The 18,013-nt window shown below is 41.5% G+C and overlaps 1 protein-coding gene across 10 annotated transcripts in view; it reads right to left on the bottom strand.

Annotated features, from left to right (window-relative positions):
- nrxn3b (neurexin 3b) overlaps positions 1-18,013 on the bottom strand; it is a 424,389-nt gene that overhangs the window by 14,382 nt on the left and 391,994 nt on the right. For all 10 annotated transcript variants that reach the window (XM_032584566.1, XM_032584568.1, XM_032584558.1 and 7 more), the window contains one exon: positions 3,377-3,455. In XM_032584566.1, coding sequence (XP_032440457.1) covers positions 3,377-3,455 — 79 coding nt within the window. The remainder of the gene's footprint in view (positions 1-3,376; positions 3,456-18,013) is intronic.

The raw sequence follows: 18,013 nt of genomic DNA, 5'->3' as shown, positions 1-18,013 counted from the left end.
TTTCTGTGTCAACATGGTGGAATGCACGGTTGGTATGGGTGTGTCTATGTTGCCACTATATGAGGGGAGGGTACCGTGTTCTACAGAGATAAAAAAAAAAAAGCTTGCACTTTGACCTTTTGAGAACACTTGGGTTTGATATTTTAAGAAAAGAAACACTTGCAGTGTGTTCTAGTGAAAGTATTCACACTGCTGGAGCTTTTTTGGGTTTTGCAACATTTCAGTCACAAACTTCACAGTTTGTGGTGAATTATTGTGAAGTGGAAGAAAATTAAAAATATATATATTACATGAATAAGATCTGAAAAACGAGGCGTGTTTTTGTAATCAGCCCCTATGACTCTTCCAATCAACTCCGACCAGGTTCCCTGTGCCTGCTGAGGAAACGCATTCCCATAGCATGATGCTGCCACCAACATGCTTCACAGTGATGTGGATTCATGGTGTTTTAATTTCGGCTGCAGGTTTACCTTTCTGTTTTCGGAAGACGCTCTGTGACATATTGAAACGCTTAGGATGTTATTTTCTACCCTCAACCTGTTTTACAGTTTTTTACCTAAAGTTGGTTGATTCTCGTTCTTTATGACGCTGTTTGTTCACTGCAGTTCTCCAACAAAAACTCTAGAAGGCACTAGGGAGGCCCCAGAAAATTGGAGAGAGACGGTAAAAAAAAAAAATGCATAAACTAAAGAACTGAATCTAATAATATTTTAAATGTACATGTTAAGTATATTTGCTTCGTCATAAAATCTCATCTTTTTCAATAATTATTCTAAAAAATAATAATGGCTGCCAGTTTAATTTCGGGGGCCATGGCATGGAGAAGCTTAGGAGCCCCTGCTCTAAGGCAAGCGTCAAACTTGGGACCTGGGGGCCAAATCCGGCCCATAGGAGCAAATAATATGGCCCTCTAGGCTCGAGAGAACTTGTAAACAGTTGTGTGTTTAAATATTGTTTCATCTATCAAATCAACGATGTTTTTCTACATACTGCCAAATTACATTAATTTAAAAAGATGTTTAATATTTAACAATGTGTTAATAGGTTTTATTGTACCCATTCTGCGACAACCTTTGAAATGAAATATAATTTTGACACCGTGTCTCTAAGGTCTTCACAGAAAAGCTGGATTTATACCCAGATTAAATTAAACACAGGAGGATTCTTTAGTAATTCAACGACTTATGAAGGCTGTTTATTTTTGTTAGAGCAAAGGGAGCTGAATATAAAAACACGTCATACTTTTCAGATTTTTCCAAAAGTAAACTTGAAATCAGCCTTGCATGCATGCACTACTTTGTGTTGCTGCATCATAAAATCCCAATAAAACACATTGAAATCAGGGCTGCAATTATAATAACAATTATTTCAATTATCAATTAATCTATCAATTGTTCTGATTAATCAATTAATCAGATACATTTTTTGCCACATTCTGCAGCTTCTTAATTTAAGCCTTTTTTTTTTATACAATATTAGAAATAATTTAAAAGATACAAATAAATAATTCCATTCCTTTTTTAAAAAAATAATAAAATAAACATTTTATTGGCTGAATGTGATAACAGTATTCTTTTATCTGCAGCGGAGAAATACTTCTAACAACGTGTGAAAAACTCAGTCAGCCTTTTCTCCTTGACTTTACATCAACACAGAGTAGAGATAATCTGTTGATTTATTTTTGGATAGCAAAAGGCGCCTAAGAGGTTTTACAGAGTTTAAACCAAGTGAAGTTAAAACTGCCACTAGAGGAGCTTTGGGCAAAAAAATATTTACAGACAAAGAAGGTTTTTTCCAACTTAAATAAAGATTTATCCACTTCTTCAATAGTTTTGGCTTAATTATTATTATTCTTATTTTGGTGTTCTTTCCACAATTGGCATTTTTTGAGCCTGTATAGTTAATGATTATTTCAGTAATTGATTCGTCATAATTAATCCGATTGCTCGTTTCAGTTTTAATTGAAATGTGGCGAAATCTAGAAAGGTAGAAGTGCTGTGGATGTTTCCTTTTAGATAATCTATTGAATACAGCAACACATGCTAGCTGAAGCCTGCCGATACAGGAAGTTACTTTGTGGACATATGCTCGGCGTTCGGCGGGGCCGTGTTTGGCCAGATTAGCGCAGCATCAATTAGTCTGCGGTGATGGTATTTCGAAGGACAGTGAAGCAATCAAATAGCCTGAGCTGTTAATGATTTCCTGAGGGCCTGAAGGGAGCAGCTTGTCAAACGCTGAGCCGGTTTTAATACGGCTCGCAGTCTCCTGGTTCTTACCACATTATTAGGATGTGTGCCAGCTGCTCTCAGGGCTGAAAGTGTGACTGACAGCTGCTTCCTCACAAAAAAAAAAAAAAAAGTCCTCCAAACCCAAGTTGCCTCAAAATTACCACTCCTTTTGAATCTGGGGTGCAGGAGGGGGCTTATTTTCAGCTCTGTTTTTATTTTCAATCTCCTCTGAGTGTCTTATCACTTTGATGCGATCACAAAGTGATACCTGTGAAGGGGTGTGTGGGTGGGTGTGCGTGTGTGTGGTGTAAAAGGCAAAAAAGGGTGAGGGGGGGAGGAGAGACGGTGCCCACAGAAATTCGAGGATATCTGTTCTCTATCAGAATGTCTCAGGTAAGGCAAGCCTCCGACGAGGAAACAGAGGTACAAACAAGAGAAAGAAGAAGAAGAAGGAGGGAGAGAGGGAGTGGAGGAAGGAAGAGGCTCTGTTGCAGTTAGTCTGCTACATATCACAGTATCTAAAAGGCTGAAAGCATCTTTGTTCTCGAAAGAATCTCAAAATGTATCCTCTGTCGGGAGAGAAAGGCAACACACGCACAGCAAGGGGGGTTTCAACCATGTACAGGGGGGGAACAGATACATTTTGAAGCATCAATGCAAGGCGACATGCGGCTTGATGCTAATTTCGCACTTTGTTCAGTAAAGTTTTGCTCTCAATCGGTGCTGAGAAGACAAAATTAGCATCAACGCTGCGTCATGTCTGCGACCAGTGGCCCCCATAGCTCAGTGTAACTTGTTTCAGAGTTCCCTGACGATGTTCACCGTTAAAAGGTTCGTGGCTGGGGGGGGAGAGGGGGGTTACGTTTACGCATCTCCAAAAAACAGTTCTGAAAACTGCGGAGAAGTCCCCGCATAAATGTTTTGTTTTCTTTTTCTTCACTGTGGTGGGTGGGACTGTGGGTGGTGGTGGGGGGGGCTGCTATTTTTTTTTTTGCTTGTTTCAAAGTTACACTTGAAGCTCCCATGGGGGGGGTGGAGGGGGAGGGCATGATGCTGAGAGGAGGAGCTCCTCGGTGGCAAATCAAAGAAATCAAAGGAGGAAATAGACCAGATCTCAGAGCAAGCACAACTCAACACACTCATCCCACCTGCATGTCCCGAGTCGCACTCCTCCAGGTCCTCGTCGTCGCTGGAGCACTCGGCTGACGAGACGATGTCGTCCGTCGTCTGCGGGGAAACGAAACCCGATCGTTGGTTCGGTTATTTAAACGGGTTCGTCCCGTTGGGATCAGGATCTCAACACAATTCAGTTAGAGCGAACACAGCAAACTAGTAAGGCGAGTAAAAACATATTTATGGATTTTATTTAGATCTTTGACAGGTTTATATTGCTAACTGAATTCTAAAAGTAGATGCGTTGGAAGTAAAATTGCACAAATTGGGATCACAAGAAATATTTCAGTAACAAGTTATTGTACTAGGATGAGAGAAAGAAGGTTTATGTAAATTTAACAAAACCAAAATGGAAACACTTTTTTCACATCTTACCAGTCATGTGATCAACAACTGGATGTTATTACTGGTGGACGATTGTGTGGCCTGGTTTTTAATGACTTATTGCGAGAACAAACTTATTCACATGGGATTTTTAGTAGCATTTTTTATTTAACGGAAGCACCTCAAGTGTGTAAATTGTTTTGTTATTTTCCATTAGCGCAATATCGTCTAAGTTTTGCGCACATTTGTAATGAATCTTTGTTATATACAGTGAACCCAAAATTCAGTTTTGCTGTGAAATCTTTAAATGACATCTTAAAACTGTTGCCTGTGCAGAGTTTTTCTTTCCACTCAACTTTCCATTGACATACTGCACTGATACAGCAATTTGATCAGTTAGCTTCTATCCAGTGACTTTTTTTTTTCAGGTTTACCCAGAAGGTATCAATAATAGCAGCAGCAATGACTGTGTAGCCTATTACATGACATAACATGTCTACATTATTTAATATTCTAGTTTTCTGCCAGAAAATGTGGGGGTTTCATAGCTACGATAAGCAAAATGTACTGAATCCCTCTGCGTGTAATGAAATTATAAAATATTAGACTCGCCTTTTGAAACAAATTGTTGAAATAAATTAACTTTTAGTTATTTTACTTTATCATCTACTATACTGATGAAGTGTTTTCACACTCGCCACAGTTGAAACAAGGTGTTGAACATTACTCATTGAGTAAAAATAAGGTTATTTTAATTTATTGATTAACACGGTAAAATGTGTTAATCATAACAGATAAAATGGTTGATTCTTCAAAATTAGGTTATAGAAGAAAGAGGTAGATTTTTTTTCTAAAATAAAATCATAGCAGCTTCAACTTTTTCATGTGAAAATAAAGTTACTCTTTACACAACAAGGCATCATTAATTTAAGAACCTGTTAAAGGTTTCCCAAATATTGCCGACTCAGCTTTTCTTGAAGAAGTAACAAACTGGTTATTGGTTTTCCCTGCATTTACAGTAAGTATTAAGTTACAAAGCTGCTGTTGTTGTACAGCGACAGCGGCGTATTTGAGTTGACCGTAAACGTCCACAGGAGCAGGAAATGACTAAAGAAACAGGAATGAAAAAAATGAGTTTGAATCGCTCAGTCTTAGGTCATTTATATAAGAAAATAAAAAGCCAACAAATGAACCTTGCGGAGCACCATCTAGTACTTGGCTAAGATAGATGTGGTTAACATACAGAGCTGTAAATTATAGTATCATCAACATAGAATTGAAAAGTCGAGTTAAATACACAGAAAACAACAGGAAGCCAAGAACTTGGTCCTGTGGAACCCCATCGCAGTAAATTCCCTGAGTTGTACCTGCAAAATAATTTGCAAACCAAGCAACTGTTTCTAAAAAAACCTCAAAACAAAACTCTTCTAGAGTTTCTGAAACGCGTGCAGCAGGTTGCGGTTGGACCTGGAGCAGCCGCTCCCTCCCAAGGATATCTCGACGCTCACAGACCTCCCTGCCCGTCCTTCGGCTCCAATATATCACTGGGAGTCAATCATATTTCACAGTGTTTATCATTCTTCACTTTATGTGCTTTCCACCTCCACAGATAATTGTTTTCCTTCACCCTCCACACTCTGCCTCCGATTATTTATCGCCCCTCTCCTCCTCCGTCGTCCACAATCAATGGACCCAGTGAGCCCGCACAGATCAACAGCTTCCCCAGCCGCTGATTTGTGCTGCAGGGGTGCAGGAAGAAGGGAGGAGGGAGTGGTGTGTAGGTGTGTGTGTGTGAGGGAATGGGGGGGCCGGGAGGGTTAGTGGGCAAACTTACTGGCTACACCTGGCCCAGCGATGGATTATCTACACCCTCCAGTTCCCACATTTCTGATTTATTCCCACTCCACACCCTCCTCTCCTCTTCTCTTTTCTTTTTTTTTTGGGTCGACCCATGGAGGACAGAAGGAGGAAGGAGTGGCTGTATTTCAGCGGCGGCGTGCTGGGCAGACGGCATTTATTAGAATGAATCAGCGGGGCGATAAAATAAGCCCTGTCACCGAGCCGGGTTATGAAATCAGAGTGCTGATTGAGTTTTCCAGCGCTGGCCAGGGGAGTGGGGCTCTAAATATCATTGAGTTTGACAGACTAATGAAACGCGCCCCCGTGCTTGTTCCACCGTAGTCAACAGGCCCGATAGAAAGTCAGGCCTCGTGCTGCGCGTTGGGGGAAGAGAAAAAAAAGAGACGATTTTTCAAAGAATACTCCTTACGCGCGCTGAGATTACACATGATGGGGTTGGGCTATTTGTCTGTAGCAGTGGGTTTGTAAATGTGCTTATGCACGTCGGCGTTCATGATACGCCGCGTTACATACTGCACTCCGTCCGCAAAACGAAGCAAGAGGGGAGGAAGTAAACTGCTGTAAAATACGGGCCCCTCCGTCAACACGGCGTTATTTATTGAAGCCACATTAGGGGCGTAAAAAGTCTCGCTCATTGGCGAAAACGAGCCACTGCTTGTTATTGTGATGGCAGCAGATGTGGGAGGCAGGCGCACGCGGAGGGAGACGAAACGCCTGAGCCACTTCAAAGTCTGCTCCAGCGTTTCTAGCCCGAGACCATCTCAGCGCAAGACAGAAGAAGAAAAGAAGAGAGAATGACACGGAGCGAAGAACACTGATGCTCTGTTGTCCGTTCACGCTGCGCATCTCTGCAGCTGAAGCTGATGGCATCTCAGCTCAGGAGACATTTTCACACTGTCGGCTGCGCTGCATTTCGTTAGCTCTGTGTCTCTGTATTAAAAAAAAACTAAAAAACAAATGCTAAAGCTAGTCGTGAAAACAGAGACGGGGTGTGCAGCACCAGGTGATCAGAGATTTCTGCTTGCAGAAAGGATCAATGTTGTGAATTCATAGCATACAAGCTTCGGAAAACATATTCACCGCCATGTAACTTTCCCACAATTTGTCAGTGTACAACAGCAAACACAATTTATTGGGATTTTCATAAATCAATGAATGCTTCTCTACATTTTTTTTAAAGGTTTTATTGGCTCTAGTGGCCTTTATCTGATAGTGAATTGACAGGAAAGAGGGTAATGAGAGAAAGGGAAGACATGTAGTAAAGGTCGCCAGGCCGGGAATCGAACCTGCGACGGCCGCTTCGAGGACTAAGGCCTCCATATGTTGGTTGTGCTTATCCAGCGCCACCACAGCACCCCAACTTCTGTACATTTTTGGGGCCATGTGCTAAAACAGGGGAAATAAAGGCCTCCTTGTCCAGCGCATTAGATTGGTAGAAACCAGCTCCTTTTTGCTTCGTCCAGAGGGTCTGGAGCTTTGGCTATTGGGAAAACAATTGCTTCCTGGAGATGTGGACTCTTGGATTTTTAAACTTTACTTTATTTCTCCCTGATATATATAATGCGCCACTTTGATGTCGTGAAACTTACAGGAAATAGACTGTGCTGTAAACAACCGTCCTCCGATGCAAAGAGGAAAGTCCCAGGCTGAACGTGGCGGCTGTTAATGTCAACTCAGGAAGTGGAAATGTGGCCGACACTGACTGAAAGGATTCGTTCACTTCCTCCGCTGCCAATGCTAAAACTACAGGCAGCTCAGAAAAATCAACGCCATCGTTAACAATTTCTCCTTCTGTGTGCCAATTGGCCCAGTAGAAATTCTCCCTGAGGGAATCCAAGTGAATGGGAGAAATAACAGACTGCCTGTGAAGAGAGATTAGAATCAAGCAGAATTACATAGGATGGAAAAGGCCTCCTGCCTGAGTGGTGTGAGGTTTTTTTTACTTGACCATGTGAGTGTATAGCTATTTCAAATCAATGGTCATGTACTCTACTGGAACACACAGGGCACACTGTAAAAAATCATTCGAATGGGTCAATGTATGAATGTAAGGTAAGATAAAGTAATTTTATTTATGTAACACATTTTCAGCAACAGTTCAGGTGAAAGTGTGCTTTGATACAGCTCTACATACCACTTACAAAGCTGGTAGAGACATATTTTAACATATTTAAAATTTCTGCCCTGTTGAAATTAGTGAAAAACCTTAAAAATTTTGCCAAAATCTGTAAAACCCTTGTGCTCGTTTGACAGCTTACAGCTTCTGCACACTTCAACGTAGAAACTCTATTCAACTTTTAAGCAACTTAGACATTTGAACTATCATCGTGTAATTCAGGTTTTTGAAATGTCACACTTTTTATTCCACGATTTAAGTTTTACACAAATTTGTGGTCATTTTCAATTGTATACTGGAATCCAGTGATGGATTCTTCAACTGCTCTGATTGAGGCAGAAGCCAGTTGTACCAAACACCGACTCAGGGGAACCGAATAGAAATGGATGCCACACATTATAGACTCCTACCGGGGGGATGGGGAACACCGAAAAAACATTTCTAGCCCATAACATCCCAATAAGACACACACAGATTTGTGCTTGTAACATGACAAAATCTGGAAAAGTTCAAGCAGTATAAACACGTTTGTGAGGTGCTGTCATGTGATCGGTTGTATGACTAGAGAAGGGCTTAGTCACATTAGCGTCAGAAGAGATCGAGCTTGGACTGCGTTTAAGAAGATGTCTGGCAGGCAGATCAGTGTAACTGCTTAGCTTCGAGCCAGGCCTTGTCACACATTTTATAATCTTCGCTCTCGTGACTTGTTGCTAGAAGCCAAAGCTGCTTCCTGCAGCTGAAAACGCATTACCGCATGGTGGAGGTTGCACATAAATGGCAGAGAGAGACACAGTCTGAAGCCTTCCGCTAACTCAAAGCAAGAGATCCTCTCATCTGGATGACTCTGAGTCCACTCAGAGAAATTGAAGAGAGCCCTTGAAGTGTGATGTTTGACATTTGGAGATCCACCGTGTGCACGCTCCATTAATTAATTTTTTTTTCTTACGCAACACGAGATGCATCTCGCGTGTCCGGATTGAAGCGGTCCGTATGAAAAGGGCTTTCGGTGCCAATTCTCCGTCTGTGAGCAAAGGCAGGTCTGTTAAAGTGACCCGTGCGGCTAATGCTGACCCAAGACGCTTAATGCTGCAAATGGGCAAAAAAAGGCATCTAATGGGGGGAAAAAAAACGGAAGAAAAAAAACCGCAGGTCCCGAATGTGCAGCGGTGTAGCATGATGATGCGGTTGGCCAACGGGACCACAAAAACTGATTTCACAGCTGGGGAAATCCAATTCTCTGTCTAAATCTCCTTAGCACGGCGTGGTGTGCGTTTTGGCAGCAATATGTTTGCTTCTTTTTTTTTTTAATGCAATTATTCCCTGCAAATTTCACAATCATCATTTTCAAGAGTCTGTTTGGCAGGATTTCCTTTCACACGCAAGTTTGCTCTACTTCAAGCAAATTATTCATGATGACTATAACACAGGACAAAAAAAAAAAAAAAAAAGAACAACAGTACGTGCATAATGTCTGATTATCTTGTTTACCCAGCTTCCAGTCGACTCAAATTCCACAAACAGCAAAGACAGATCAATAGGCGGACTTCATTAAAACAGCATTTACCTCTGACCACTTCAGCACAACAACCAACAGGATCACGCCGGCGATCGATGGAGATGGACAGCCTCCTTAAAAAGCCACAGCTTTCACTTCACAACTGATGGGCCTGACTCAGTCAAAAAGGGGAATCGGCGTTGGTGCAGGAGTGCTTTTGACTCTGCTGAAGCTGTTTAGTCATGAGTTCTTCGCCGACTACTGGGAATCAACCTGAGCTATAAATGGTCTGCCTCTGCTAGCTAACCAGCTGAAAGCTACGTCGCTACTGTGGTCTGGATTAAGTCAAAGATTTTGACTGACGTTACAAAGTGCTTCATGCAGCAGAAATCTAACAGGAAACATGATGGTGGCAGCATCACACTCTGCATGTTCAGAGTGTGATGGGAAGACAGCCTAAGCCCGACACGGGCTAGAATTATTTTCTTGATGGGTTAAATTGGGCTTCTGTAGCTCAATACATACAGCACAGGGAAAAGCAAATGAGGATTTACGATATAAAGTTGTGTTAATCTGCTTTTTATTGTGTAAATAGAGGAGTAGATAAATAAAGTGAGGAAATAAAGACAATAAGTACAGTGCAGAAGTCTTATCATCTCCGCTTGAGGAGATAAGATCCTTTCAATCACACATCCGGGGTTTTCTGCACTTGAGTCACGCTTTGGTGACAAGTGACAAGATGGGGCAGGAAGACATTTTCAAAACCCTAAAAACGGAAGTTTTCACTAATTTTTGGCACTAATGCCATAAAACTACACTGACGTTCACTGAAGGTTACCATATTTATCAAATTCAATACAACCACATCTCTTATTTCATGTTGTAGCACAGTTTTCGATCTGCTCACCTGTCTTTAGCTAGCATACAGAAGAAGTTTGTTCTTAAAACATCACTGCATTAGATTTGTCTTCTATGAAAGTGTCTTTTGTGTGCAGATCACTTTGAAACGTACCATTTTCTCTCTTTAAAAAAAAACATACTTTAAGCACATACCGCGCCTGGAAACATTTTGGTCTGGACACTGATGGAGGCCTACCGCTGTAGCTGCCTCGCTGCTAATGTGCTAGTTTTGCCAGAGGGCCGTCAGTCATCGTTACTCCTGAATCACATCAAGGGGGAATCGTTTCCCGGAAATGGACGGGCAGAGCACTCTAAGCAAGCAGAGAAGCTGCAAAAAACAGACTTACGCTTTCATTTCGGCACATTAGGAGAGAAAATAATCTCTCCGTATTAGTATCAGCTGGAGCAGCGCTGCCACACTCTGCTCCGTCAAGCAGGAAAACGGAGCAGGTGTCTGATGAATTCCTTCCAAAAGCAAATGAAACCCCAGAGAAGTTGCACTTTTCACAGGTTTAAAGAGTTCCCTTCAGATCACACACACAGCTTGGTGGGGGGGTTAAAAAAGGAGACCTGTGAATCTAATTATGTTCATCCCTTTGTCTTCCACGCCGAGGCGGTGTGTCTAAAACTAGGTCTGCGGAAACAAAAAGTGCATCGGCACCATCTTCTCGCGGAGGCGCTGCCTAATAATAAATCGGTACTGGAGAAGAAATCCGGCGGCTGCCATGTGCGGCGACTGCAGCACCTGCTCAGAAAACCACTGAGGAGTAAACCGCCGCATTCAAACCACATATCAGACTGTTTGGTTTCTGCCCGCGGGCCAAAGACAGAATGGAGACGTATCAGTGCGTATCTGGCAACAAAAAGACTCACAAGAAAAGTAGCGCGGTGTGAGCTAATGACCGCAGCTATTCCTAAGCTAGCGTAGCACTTGACAGCCGAGTCGCCGGGGTCGCTCCAATTAGACAAGAAACGTTTCAAGTTGGAACAATCCTCATCAAACGCACGGACAGCGACAAGAGCAGCTGCTTCATCTGCGGCTGAATATTCCGCTGAGCGTGACAATGATTTGATCGGCCACATCAAAGCTATATTCCTCCCCTCCTCTGGGTCAGTGGGAGCAGCGTAGAGGCTGAAACTCGGCCGCCGCGCTGCCCTCCCTCCACCCCCAGGGTTACAAACACGACATGAATGTGAGTGCGAACGGAGCCGCGTCTCCGAGAGACTCCGGGCTGCACATGCTCCAGCGAACCACACTGAGTCACAGAGACGTACGGCGGCCTTATCATAACAAATGACCTTCATGTGTTTTTATGCCCCACGGGGTTCAGGAGGCTGGAGGGGGAAACGTTCAGTAGCAAAGCCTGCAACCGTAATAGATCCACATTACAGCCTCGCTATCAAACCCGGTTTGGTTTATTTACAACGCCGGGGTGCTGGAGGCCGGGAGCGGATTCTGTTTTCACTGATGGGAACAAACCCAAACAAATCCAATTTCCCCAACACGCCGTCCCGCAGCCCGAGGTGACGCCAAGGGGAGGAAGTGAATAGGAAAGCAGATTAATGTTCATAAGTCAAAACAACTGTTAGAATCAAAGCAATAAAACTAATGTCAACATTTGTTTGGGTTGGTTTTAATCAATCATTTTCACTGAAAAATATGCAAATATAACAGCTATAAGTCACCAATAAACCAACTGTTTAATATATTCAATTTTTTAAAAACATTCCAAGCAATTTTGGGGATACATGTTACTAAATGTGTAATATTCCTAATTAGGAAGATTATTTTCTGCAAGCAGTATTTAGGCTTCTTTAGCAGCTGAGTATCAATAATTAGTAAGGCAGCTTGTCACGTGACTCACAAATCAAAATCGGTAAGAAGTTTAGGTTTCTAAAAAAGAAACCTAAACCTAACCTAAAGGTTTCTGGGCGACTGTGGCTCTTTGGTAGAGTAGTCATCTTGCGATCGGAAGGTTGTAGTTTCGATTCCAGCTTTCTCCTGCCACATGTCGATGTGCCTCTGGGCAAGGCACTTAATCCCAAATTGCCTACCAATCTGCATATCGGTGTATAAATGTGTGTGTGTTTGTGACTCTAGTGCAGGGGTCTCAAACTCCAGTCCTCGAGGGCTGCAGTCCTGCAGTTTTTAGATGCGCCACAGGTACAAAACACTGGAATGAAATGGCTTAATGACCTCCTCCTTGTGTAGATCAGTTCTCCAGAGCCTTAATGACCTAATTATTCTATTCAGGTGTGGTGCAGCAGAGGCACATCTAAAGGTTGCAGGACAGCGGCCTTTGAGGACTGGAGTTTGAAACCCCTGCATCTAGTGTAAAGCGCTTTGAGTGGTCAAAATGACTGGAAAAGCGCTATATAAGTTCAGTCCATTTACCATTTAAAAGTTGTGATTAGCTCGCAGACTGTGACCAGTTCAAAAAACACAAATATGGATTTGGTTAGCATGATTCTGATTGGACAGATGTCACAGCTCTGTTCTCAGGTTGAAATATTTTTAACTTAAGCGGCTTTTTTTCCTCACTTCAGTCATTGAGAAAGTCGCTAAATTGTCAAATTTTCTTGTAATCTCTGAACTAGCATTAGCGCTATCGCTAATCTAGCTTGCTATCTAATTACATTTCGGTTCTTGCTCCAACACAGCATCTTTCTCAAGTCTTAACAGCTCTTAATTTTCACTTTGCAAATTCATCCATAACGCATATATAAATATTGTTAGCTTTACAGTTCTCTGCTAGACACTGCACACAATCAGTGATGCTAATTGGTTGACTAAAACCTTTAGTTCAGTTTTATTCAAAAAGTTGAAGTAGGGTTTGTTATTGTTGGAATTTAACTGTTTCTTTGCATTCACAAACACCTTTAAAACTATGGTTTAAAGTTCAAATAAAACGTAACCTCCCCTGAAATCCATTTTTACAGTGCACATTTTCAAGAAGAACCCTTTTGTTTGAGCTGAACATTAAAAAATAAATAAATAAAGTGACAGAGATGTGAGGTCTCTTATCCTTTACTTCTCGTTATCTCTCCCGTCCGTATCGCCTCTCTTCGCAGGCCCCAACACCAAAATAGGACAATCATCTCAGCGGCGAAAGCTTAGCCCTTCTATTGACGGCTTTGCTATGCGCGTGTTATCATGTCCGATCTGAGCTTTGACAAGCCGACAAGGGAGAGGCTTGTATTACAAGGGGAATCAATGGCACCAGGCCATATCCCTATCAATGGGCTGCCACTACTCTTTTTGCTCTTGTTCTCGCTCTGTGACAGATAAGATGCTTTATCTGGAAATGGAAAAAAAATGGAACAACAGCACAGAGGCATGGTAAAAATAACCCACAGCAGTGATTATAATCAAATGTGTTATCATGAGGTGTAATTTTTTATTAGTAGCAACCCTGCCTGAAGAGGCAAGCGAACAAAAGAACCTGCACGTGAAGGCTGGGAGCCCCGCGGACCCTCGATTTAGTGAATAAATTACGACAAAATGAGCTCCCGCACCAACTTGTTGTGCCAAAACCATATGCTAAACGACTCCCAAGATCAAGTATTGATATTTGAAATGAGCAACCATGGTGGGCCTTTCCTTAGCAGCCCCCTGTAGTCAGCACATTTCTTTTTTTCTACTCAGGTTTATGGAGTGGGTGAGTGGAGGGGGAAGAGCTGGGGGGGGAGGAAAAGAAAATGAAAATGCATTTAATTTGTCCAGCCATCAGCAGGTTGGTTTCAGCAGAATGGGTTATGTACAGAGCATTTCTCTGTTTCTCAAGAACCCACCTTTGTACACGGAGCAGCGAGGGCCGGTGCTTCACAGCGACGTCTAATTGCCCTCAGGCCACAGGCAGCCACTTCCAAGCAGGGTCATTCATCTTCCGACGGAAAAGGAAATGGTCTTTGGCCCTGAGCCTTAATCACCCCCATGCCACAAGGTCATCAAGGAAGGCCCGGTGCGAGCCGTACAGCGCGCCGTGTACATCCACAAACGCGGTCACGTGAACAGGCGTCGGAACATGAGAGGGAACGTCTTCTCCTCCGTGTGAGGCCGTCCTCAGGTGAAATTGGGATTATGGATTGTGTTACCGTTTTGTAGTTCTGTCTTCAAAGAGGAGGAGAGGGACTCGTGCGGATTGGATGTTAAGGTTTGCTAAGCGCTGTGACCGGGGCAGAAGATGAGAGCAAAACGTGGGCGAGGGAGGAAGAGGGGACGGATGCTGTGCCTGAGAAAATTGAAAATTTCTCTCAACTTAAAGAAGTGGCAGGGTTAGCAGGTAGCAACAAAGTATGCTTGTTCTTGCGGTGTGACCACACCAGTTTTGAAAAGGTATTCACGTCTGGACGCAAGTCACAAGGTTAAGCTAGTTTGTGAGACGGACCAACAGAAAAAGGACACAATTATGAATTCGTTTTTAGAAATACAGTCTGCATATTGCGCATTTCTAAACAGTATCCCTGAGTTAATACTTTGCATTGTTGCACCTAATGACTATTTCATTAATTGATTCTGACGATTAATCGATTAAGTGGATAAAAAAAAGTGCATATACCACAGATTTTCCACTTATGCCTGTTTTTATAAAATTTTGGAAATACATTAAAAGAAACAAATAAACAACTAATTAAATTCCTTTTTAAAATATTGCATAAAATGCAACAACATAGCTTTCCTTTAGTAAATCTGAACTGGTGAAGCTAAAACTATGCCATCTGAGGAGTTTTGCATAAAAAATATTTAAAAAGATGTTTTTTTTATGCTAAATGCAAAATGTATGTTTTTGTACAATTTTGGCCTAATTACTGCTTTGAATATGTTGGGGGGTTTTCCAGGAAATGGCACTTTTTGAGTCTGAATCGCCCAGTTAATGATTAATCGATTAGTAAAATAGTTGGCGATCATTTCGACAACCGATTAATCACGGTTAATTTGATTAATTGTTTCACAGCTAATATTTCGCAAAGCCATCTTTTATTGGAACTACATTTGCCCATTCTTTTTTGCAAAAATGTTTTTTGTAGCCTCCAGCAAACTTTCAAACAGGATTGCCTGGTTTTGAAGTGATTGTTCATTCACTGTAATTAAGATTAAATTACTTACTATATATATTCAAGTGTTAACTATTAATTATGGGTTTAATTGTTATATGATTATGCGTCTAATAAATGTAAGATTATGTAGTTGGATAAGTAGTGGAAATATTAATAACTTTATGCTTCTACCCTCTCCTTTGAATATGTAAAACAATTTTTTTTTGCTGTATGCTATAAGTACTGCATTTTTTGTACATACTCAAAAAACAATTATCCACTTTTGTTTTTTTTTATTTTGGTCTCAAAATCACGAGTTACTCTGACATTTTCAGTTGTAACGTGACAGAAAACAAAATAGTCCAAGAGAAAAAAAAACATCTCAAGCTCTGCATGTGCCTGTTTTGCTTTTTTTTTCTTGTACATTTTAGGAATCCGTTTTCCTTTCTGATTGATCTGCCTTTTTGAACGTCTTCGCTATTCGATAATGGATTTTCTAAAAGCGGCGGAGAGCATCTGTCACATGAGCGTGGAATCTCGTTATGTCCCAGAACCCATGCTGACACTTAGCGGGGCAGCCGATGAGCGTCTAAGCAGAGAGGTTATCACAATCCCTGACAATTAATCCCAGTCGTTCATTCTGGGCTCCGTTCACTTTTAATGTGATCACCAGGGATCGCTGTGCAGAGGCGTCGTTTACAGCAACGACCTGCAAACATTCTGGATGGAAATCCTCCCAACCCCCTCAAAAAAACCCCAAAGATTAACTGTAGCACTTCTACACATTTACGCGCTGTGATTTATTGGACTTGTTTATTCCAGGCGGGTTCGTGCTGCATCACGGATCTCTTTTGAACATCTGTGTTTTCGTTGTGAATTGGTGGGAGCTGTTCTCTTGAGATGCGTGTTATGAAACGGAGGCTCTGCGTATTTTAGAGAGCCAGAGCCAGCAAATCGGCAGAATCCGGCTCGGATTTATGGAAAAAGTTCAAATTCCACACGACTTCGGCTCACGTCGATGATTTGTACTTTTAATTTCCGCTGACGAAGCGCGCCGCGAGTCTCTGTAGACACATCTGTGATGGCGGAAGAGACCAGCTACGGACTAAATAAGCTGTAGATTTACTTGTCATTTACTGCTTCATGTGCTTTTTCTTTTATGTTTAGCACTATGTATTGTCTTCACTGTTGTCCACCGCAAACATTTTCTACAGAAGTAAAAACACGTTTGGTTTCCTCCAGGAATTCGCTCGTTTTGAATTTTCTCGGCAAACAGCTTAATTATCGTCACATTTTTAAATGCTGCTTTCATTCTGTGCTCCAGTTACCTTCTGGTGAACCAATTTGCATCAGCAACAAGCACACAAGTTCAGAAAGTGAATCACTAATGAGTTTGAAACTTCATTTTAAAGGAGTAGTTCGGAAATTTGAAAGACAAAAGCCTCAATTTTAGCTGAAACTAGTAATTTAACTTTAACTGTTCACATTAGTGGGACACGGGGCTGTAGTGGCAGACATTCAATGTCTAAACCTATCAAAGAAATCATTAAAAAGACTGTGTGGAGTGAAAATATAATTTTGATAACTAACTTTAGCAATTCACTTAAATTACGATTTAACTGAATTAAATTTACATTTACATCAAAGCAGTTCCCACATTTTGTAAAAGCGATATCTATTTTATTCATTTAGATTTTAAAATGAACATGTCACATGTTGACATAAACAAATATTTTGATATATATATTTGTTAAGTAGATAAAGTGGGATTATGCTCCTGAGACGAAGAAGGAAACTTTATTAGTCTCCTTCTTGCCATTTCCCGTCAAACAGACTTGGACTGGCAATTGTGGCACAATGTTACCAACCACACCCCTCCAAGGTATTTCATAGATTCATTTTTTCTCCCTTTTTTCTTCCATTTCCATGTCACTAATTGTAAATCAGTCAATGTGTAGATTCAGCAGGTTCAGTTGGGAGGACTGCTGGCTTCCTGTTGGAAATGTGTGTAAAACCGGACGAGGCTTTTTCTCCTCGTGGAACACACATTCCTCTCGCCGTTCGATCCTTTTCACTAAACTTTTGCATCTGTGACAATCAAACGCTATTATGACTTCTAGCTGTAATGCAAAAATCAATGTGGGCGCTGCTGATGCCGACAGCAGCACGTGTTGCATATTAATATTAAGAAGGAGAACCGATTGGCTGCGGTTCCTAACGAGCGCCGGCCAAATTAAACATTCGATTTGGTCTCTTTTTAGAATTTGAAAGTTGGAGCATAATCACTAACCGGCGGAGAGACGACTTAAAATGTGGCGAGCATTGCGAGCGTTCCCCTACATGCTTGAACACACAAACACACATCTTTTCAATTATCCTTCACTGTTCACTATTACAAGCAACAAGTTGGTAGCAACTCTCTGCGGATAGAAACATTATGGGGCCTTGCCAAGAAAAAACAAATAGTCAAGCAATGAAACAGAAGCAACAATATCTGTGGAGCAGGTGATGCTGTGTATGATATCTAATTAAATGCTTTAGTTATGTTGTTGCTGGTTCTGGATATTAGGCTCATACAAGTCAGGATTTGGTCTAAGAAGATTTAAATTAACTTTGCATTCATACATGTGGAACTTCGTTCACATTTTGTTCCCATTACAATTGAAAATGTTCCTGTATTTCAATTGGATTGTTTGCCAGACTCCATATTAAAATACAGCTGTAAATAATGTTAAGATCCTTATAGCACCACAAGCTTCGTACATCTAAGCACCAAACGTTTATGAGCTGTTCTTTTTTTTTTTTTGACTCAGTTCTTTTAAATCGGATGGAAAGTTTTGGTTTTTATACTTGGACAAACATCCCGAGCTTTTTGGTCTA

The sequence above is a fragment of the Xiphophorus hellerii genome, chromosome 15 (assembly GCF_003331165.1).
Source record: "Xiphophorus hellerii strain 12219 chromosome 15, Xiphophorus_hellerii-4.1, whole genome shotgun sequence".
Taxonomy (NCBI): domain Eukaryota; kingdom Metazoa; phylum Chordata; class Actinopteri; order Cyprinodontiformes; family Poeciliidae; genus Xiphophorus; species Xiphophorus hellerii.
Note: the sequence above shows the minus strand (reverse complement) of the source record. Positions and strands in the feature narration are given on the sequence as shown.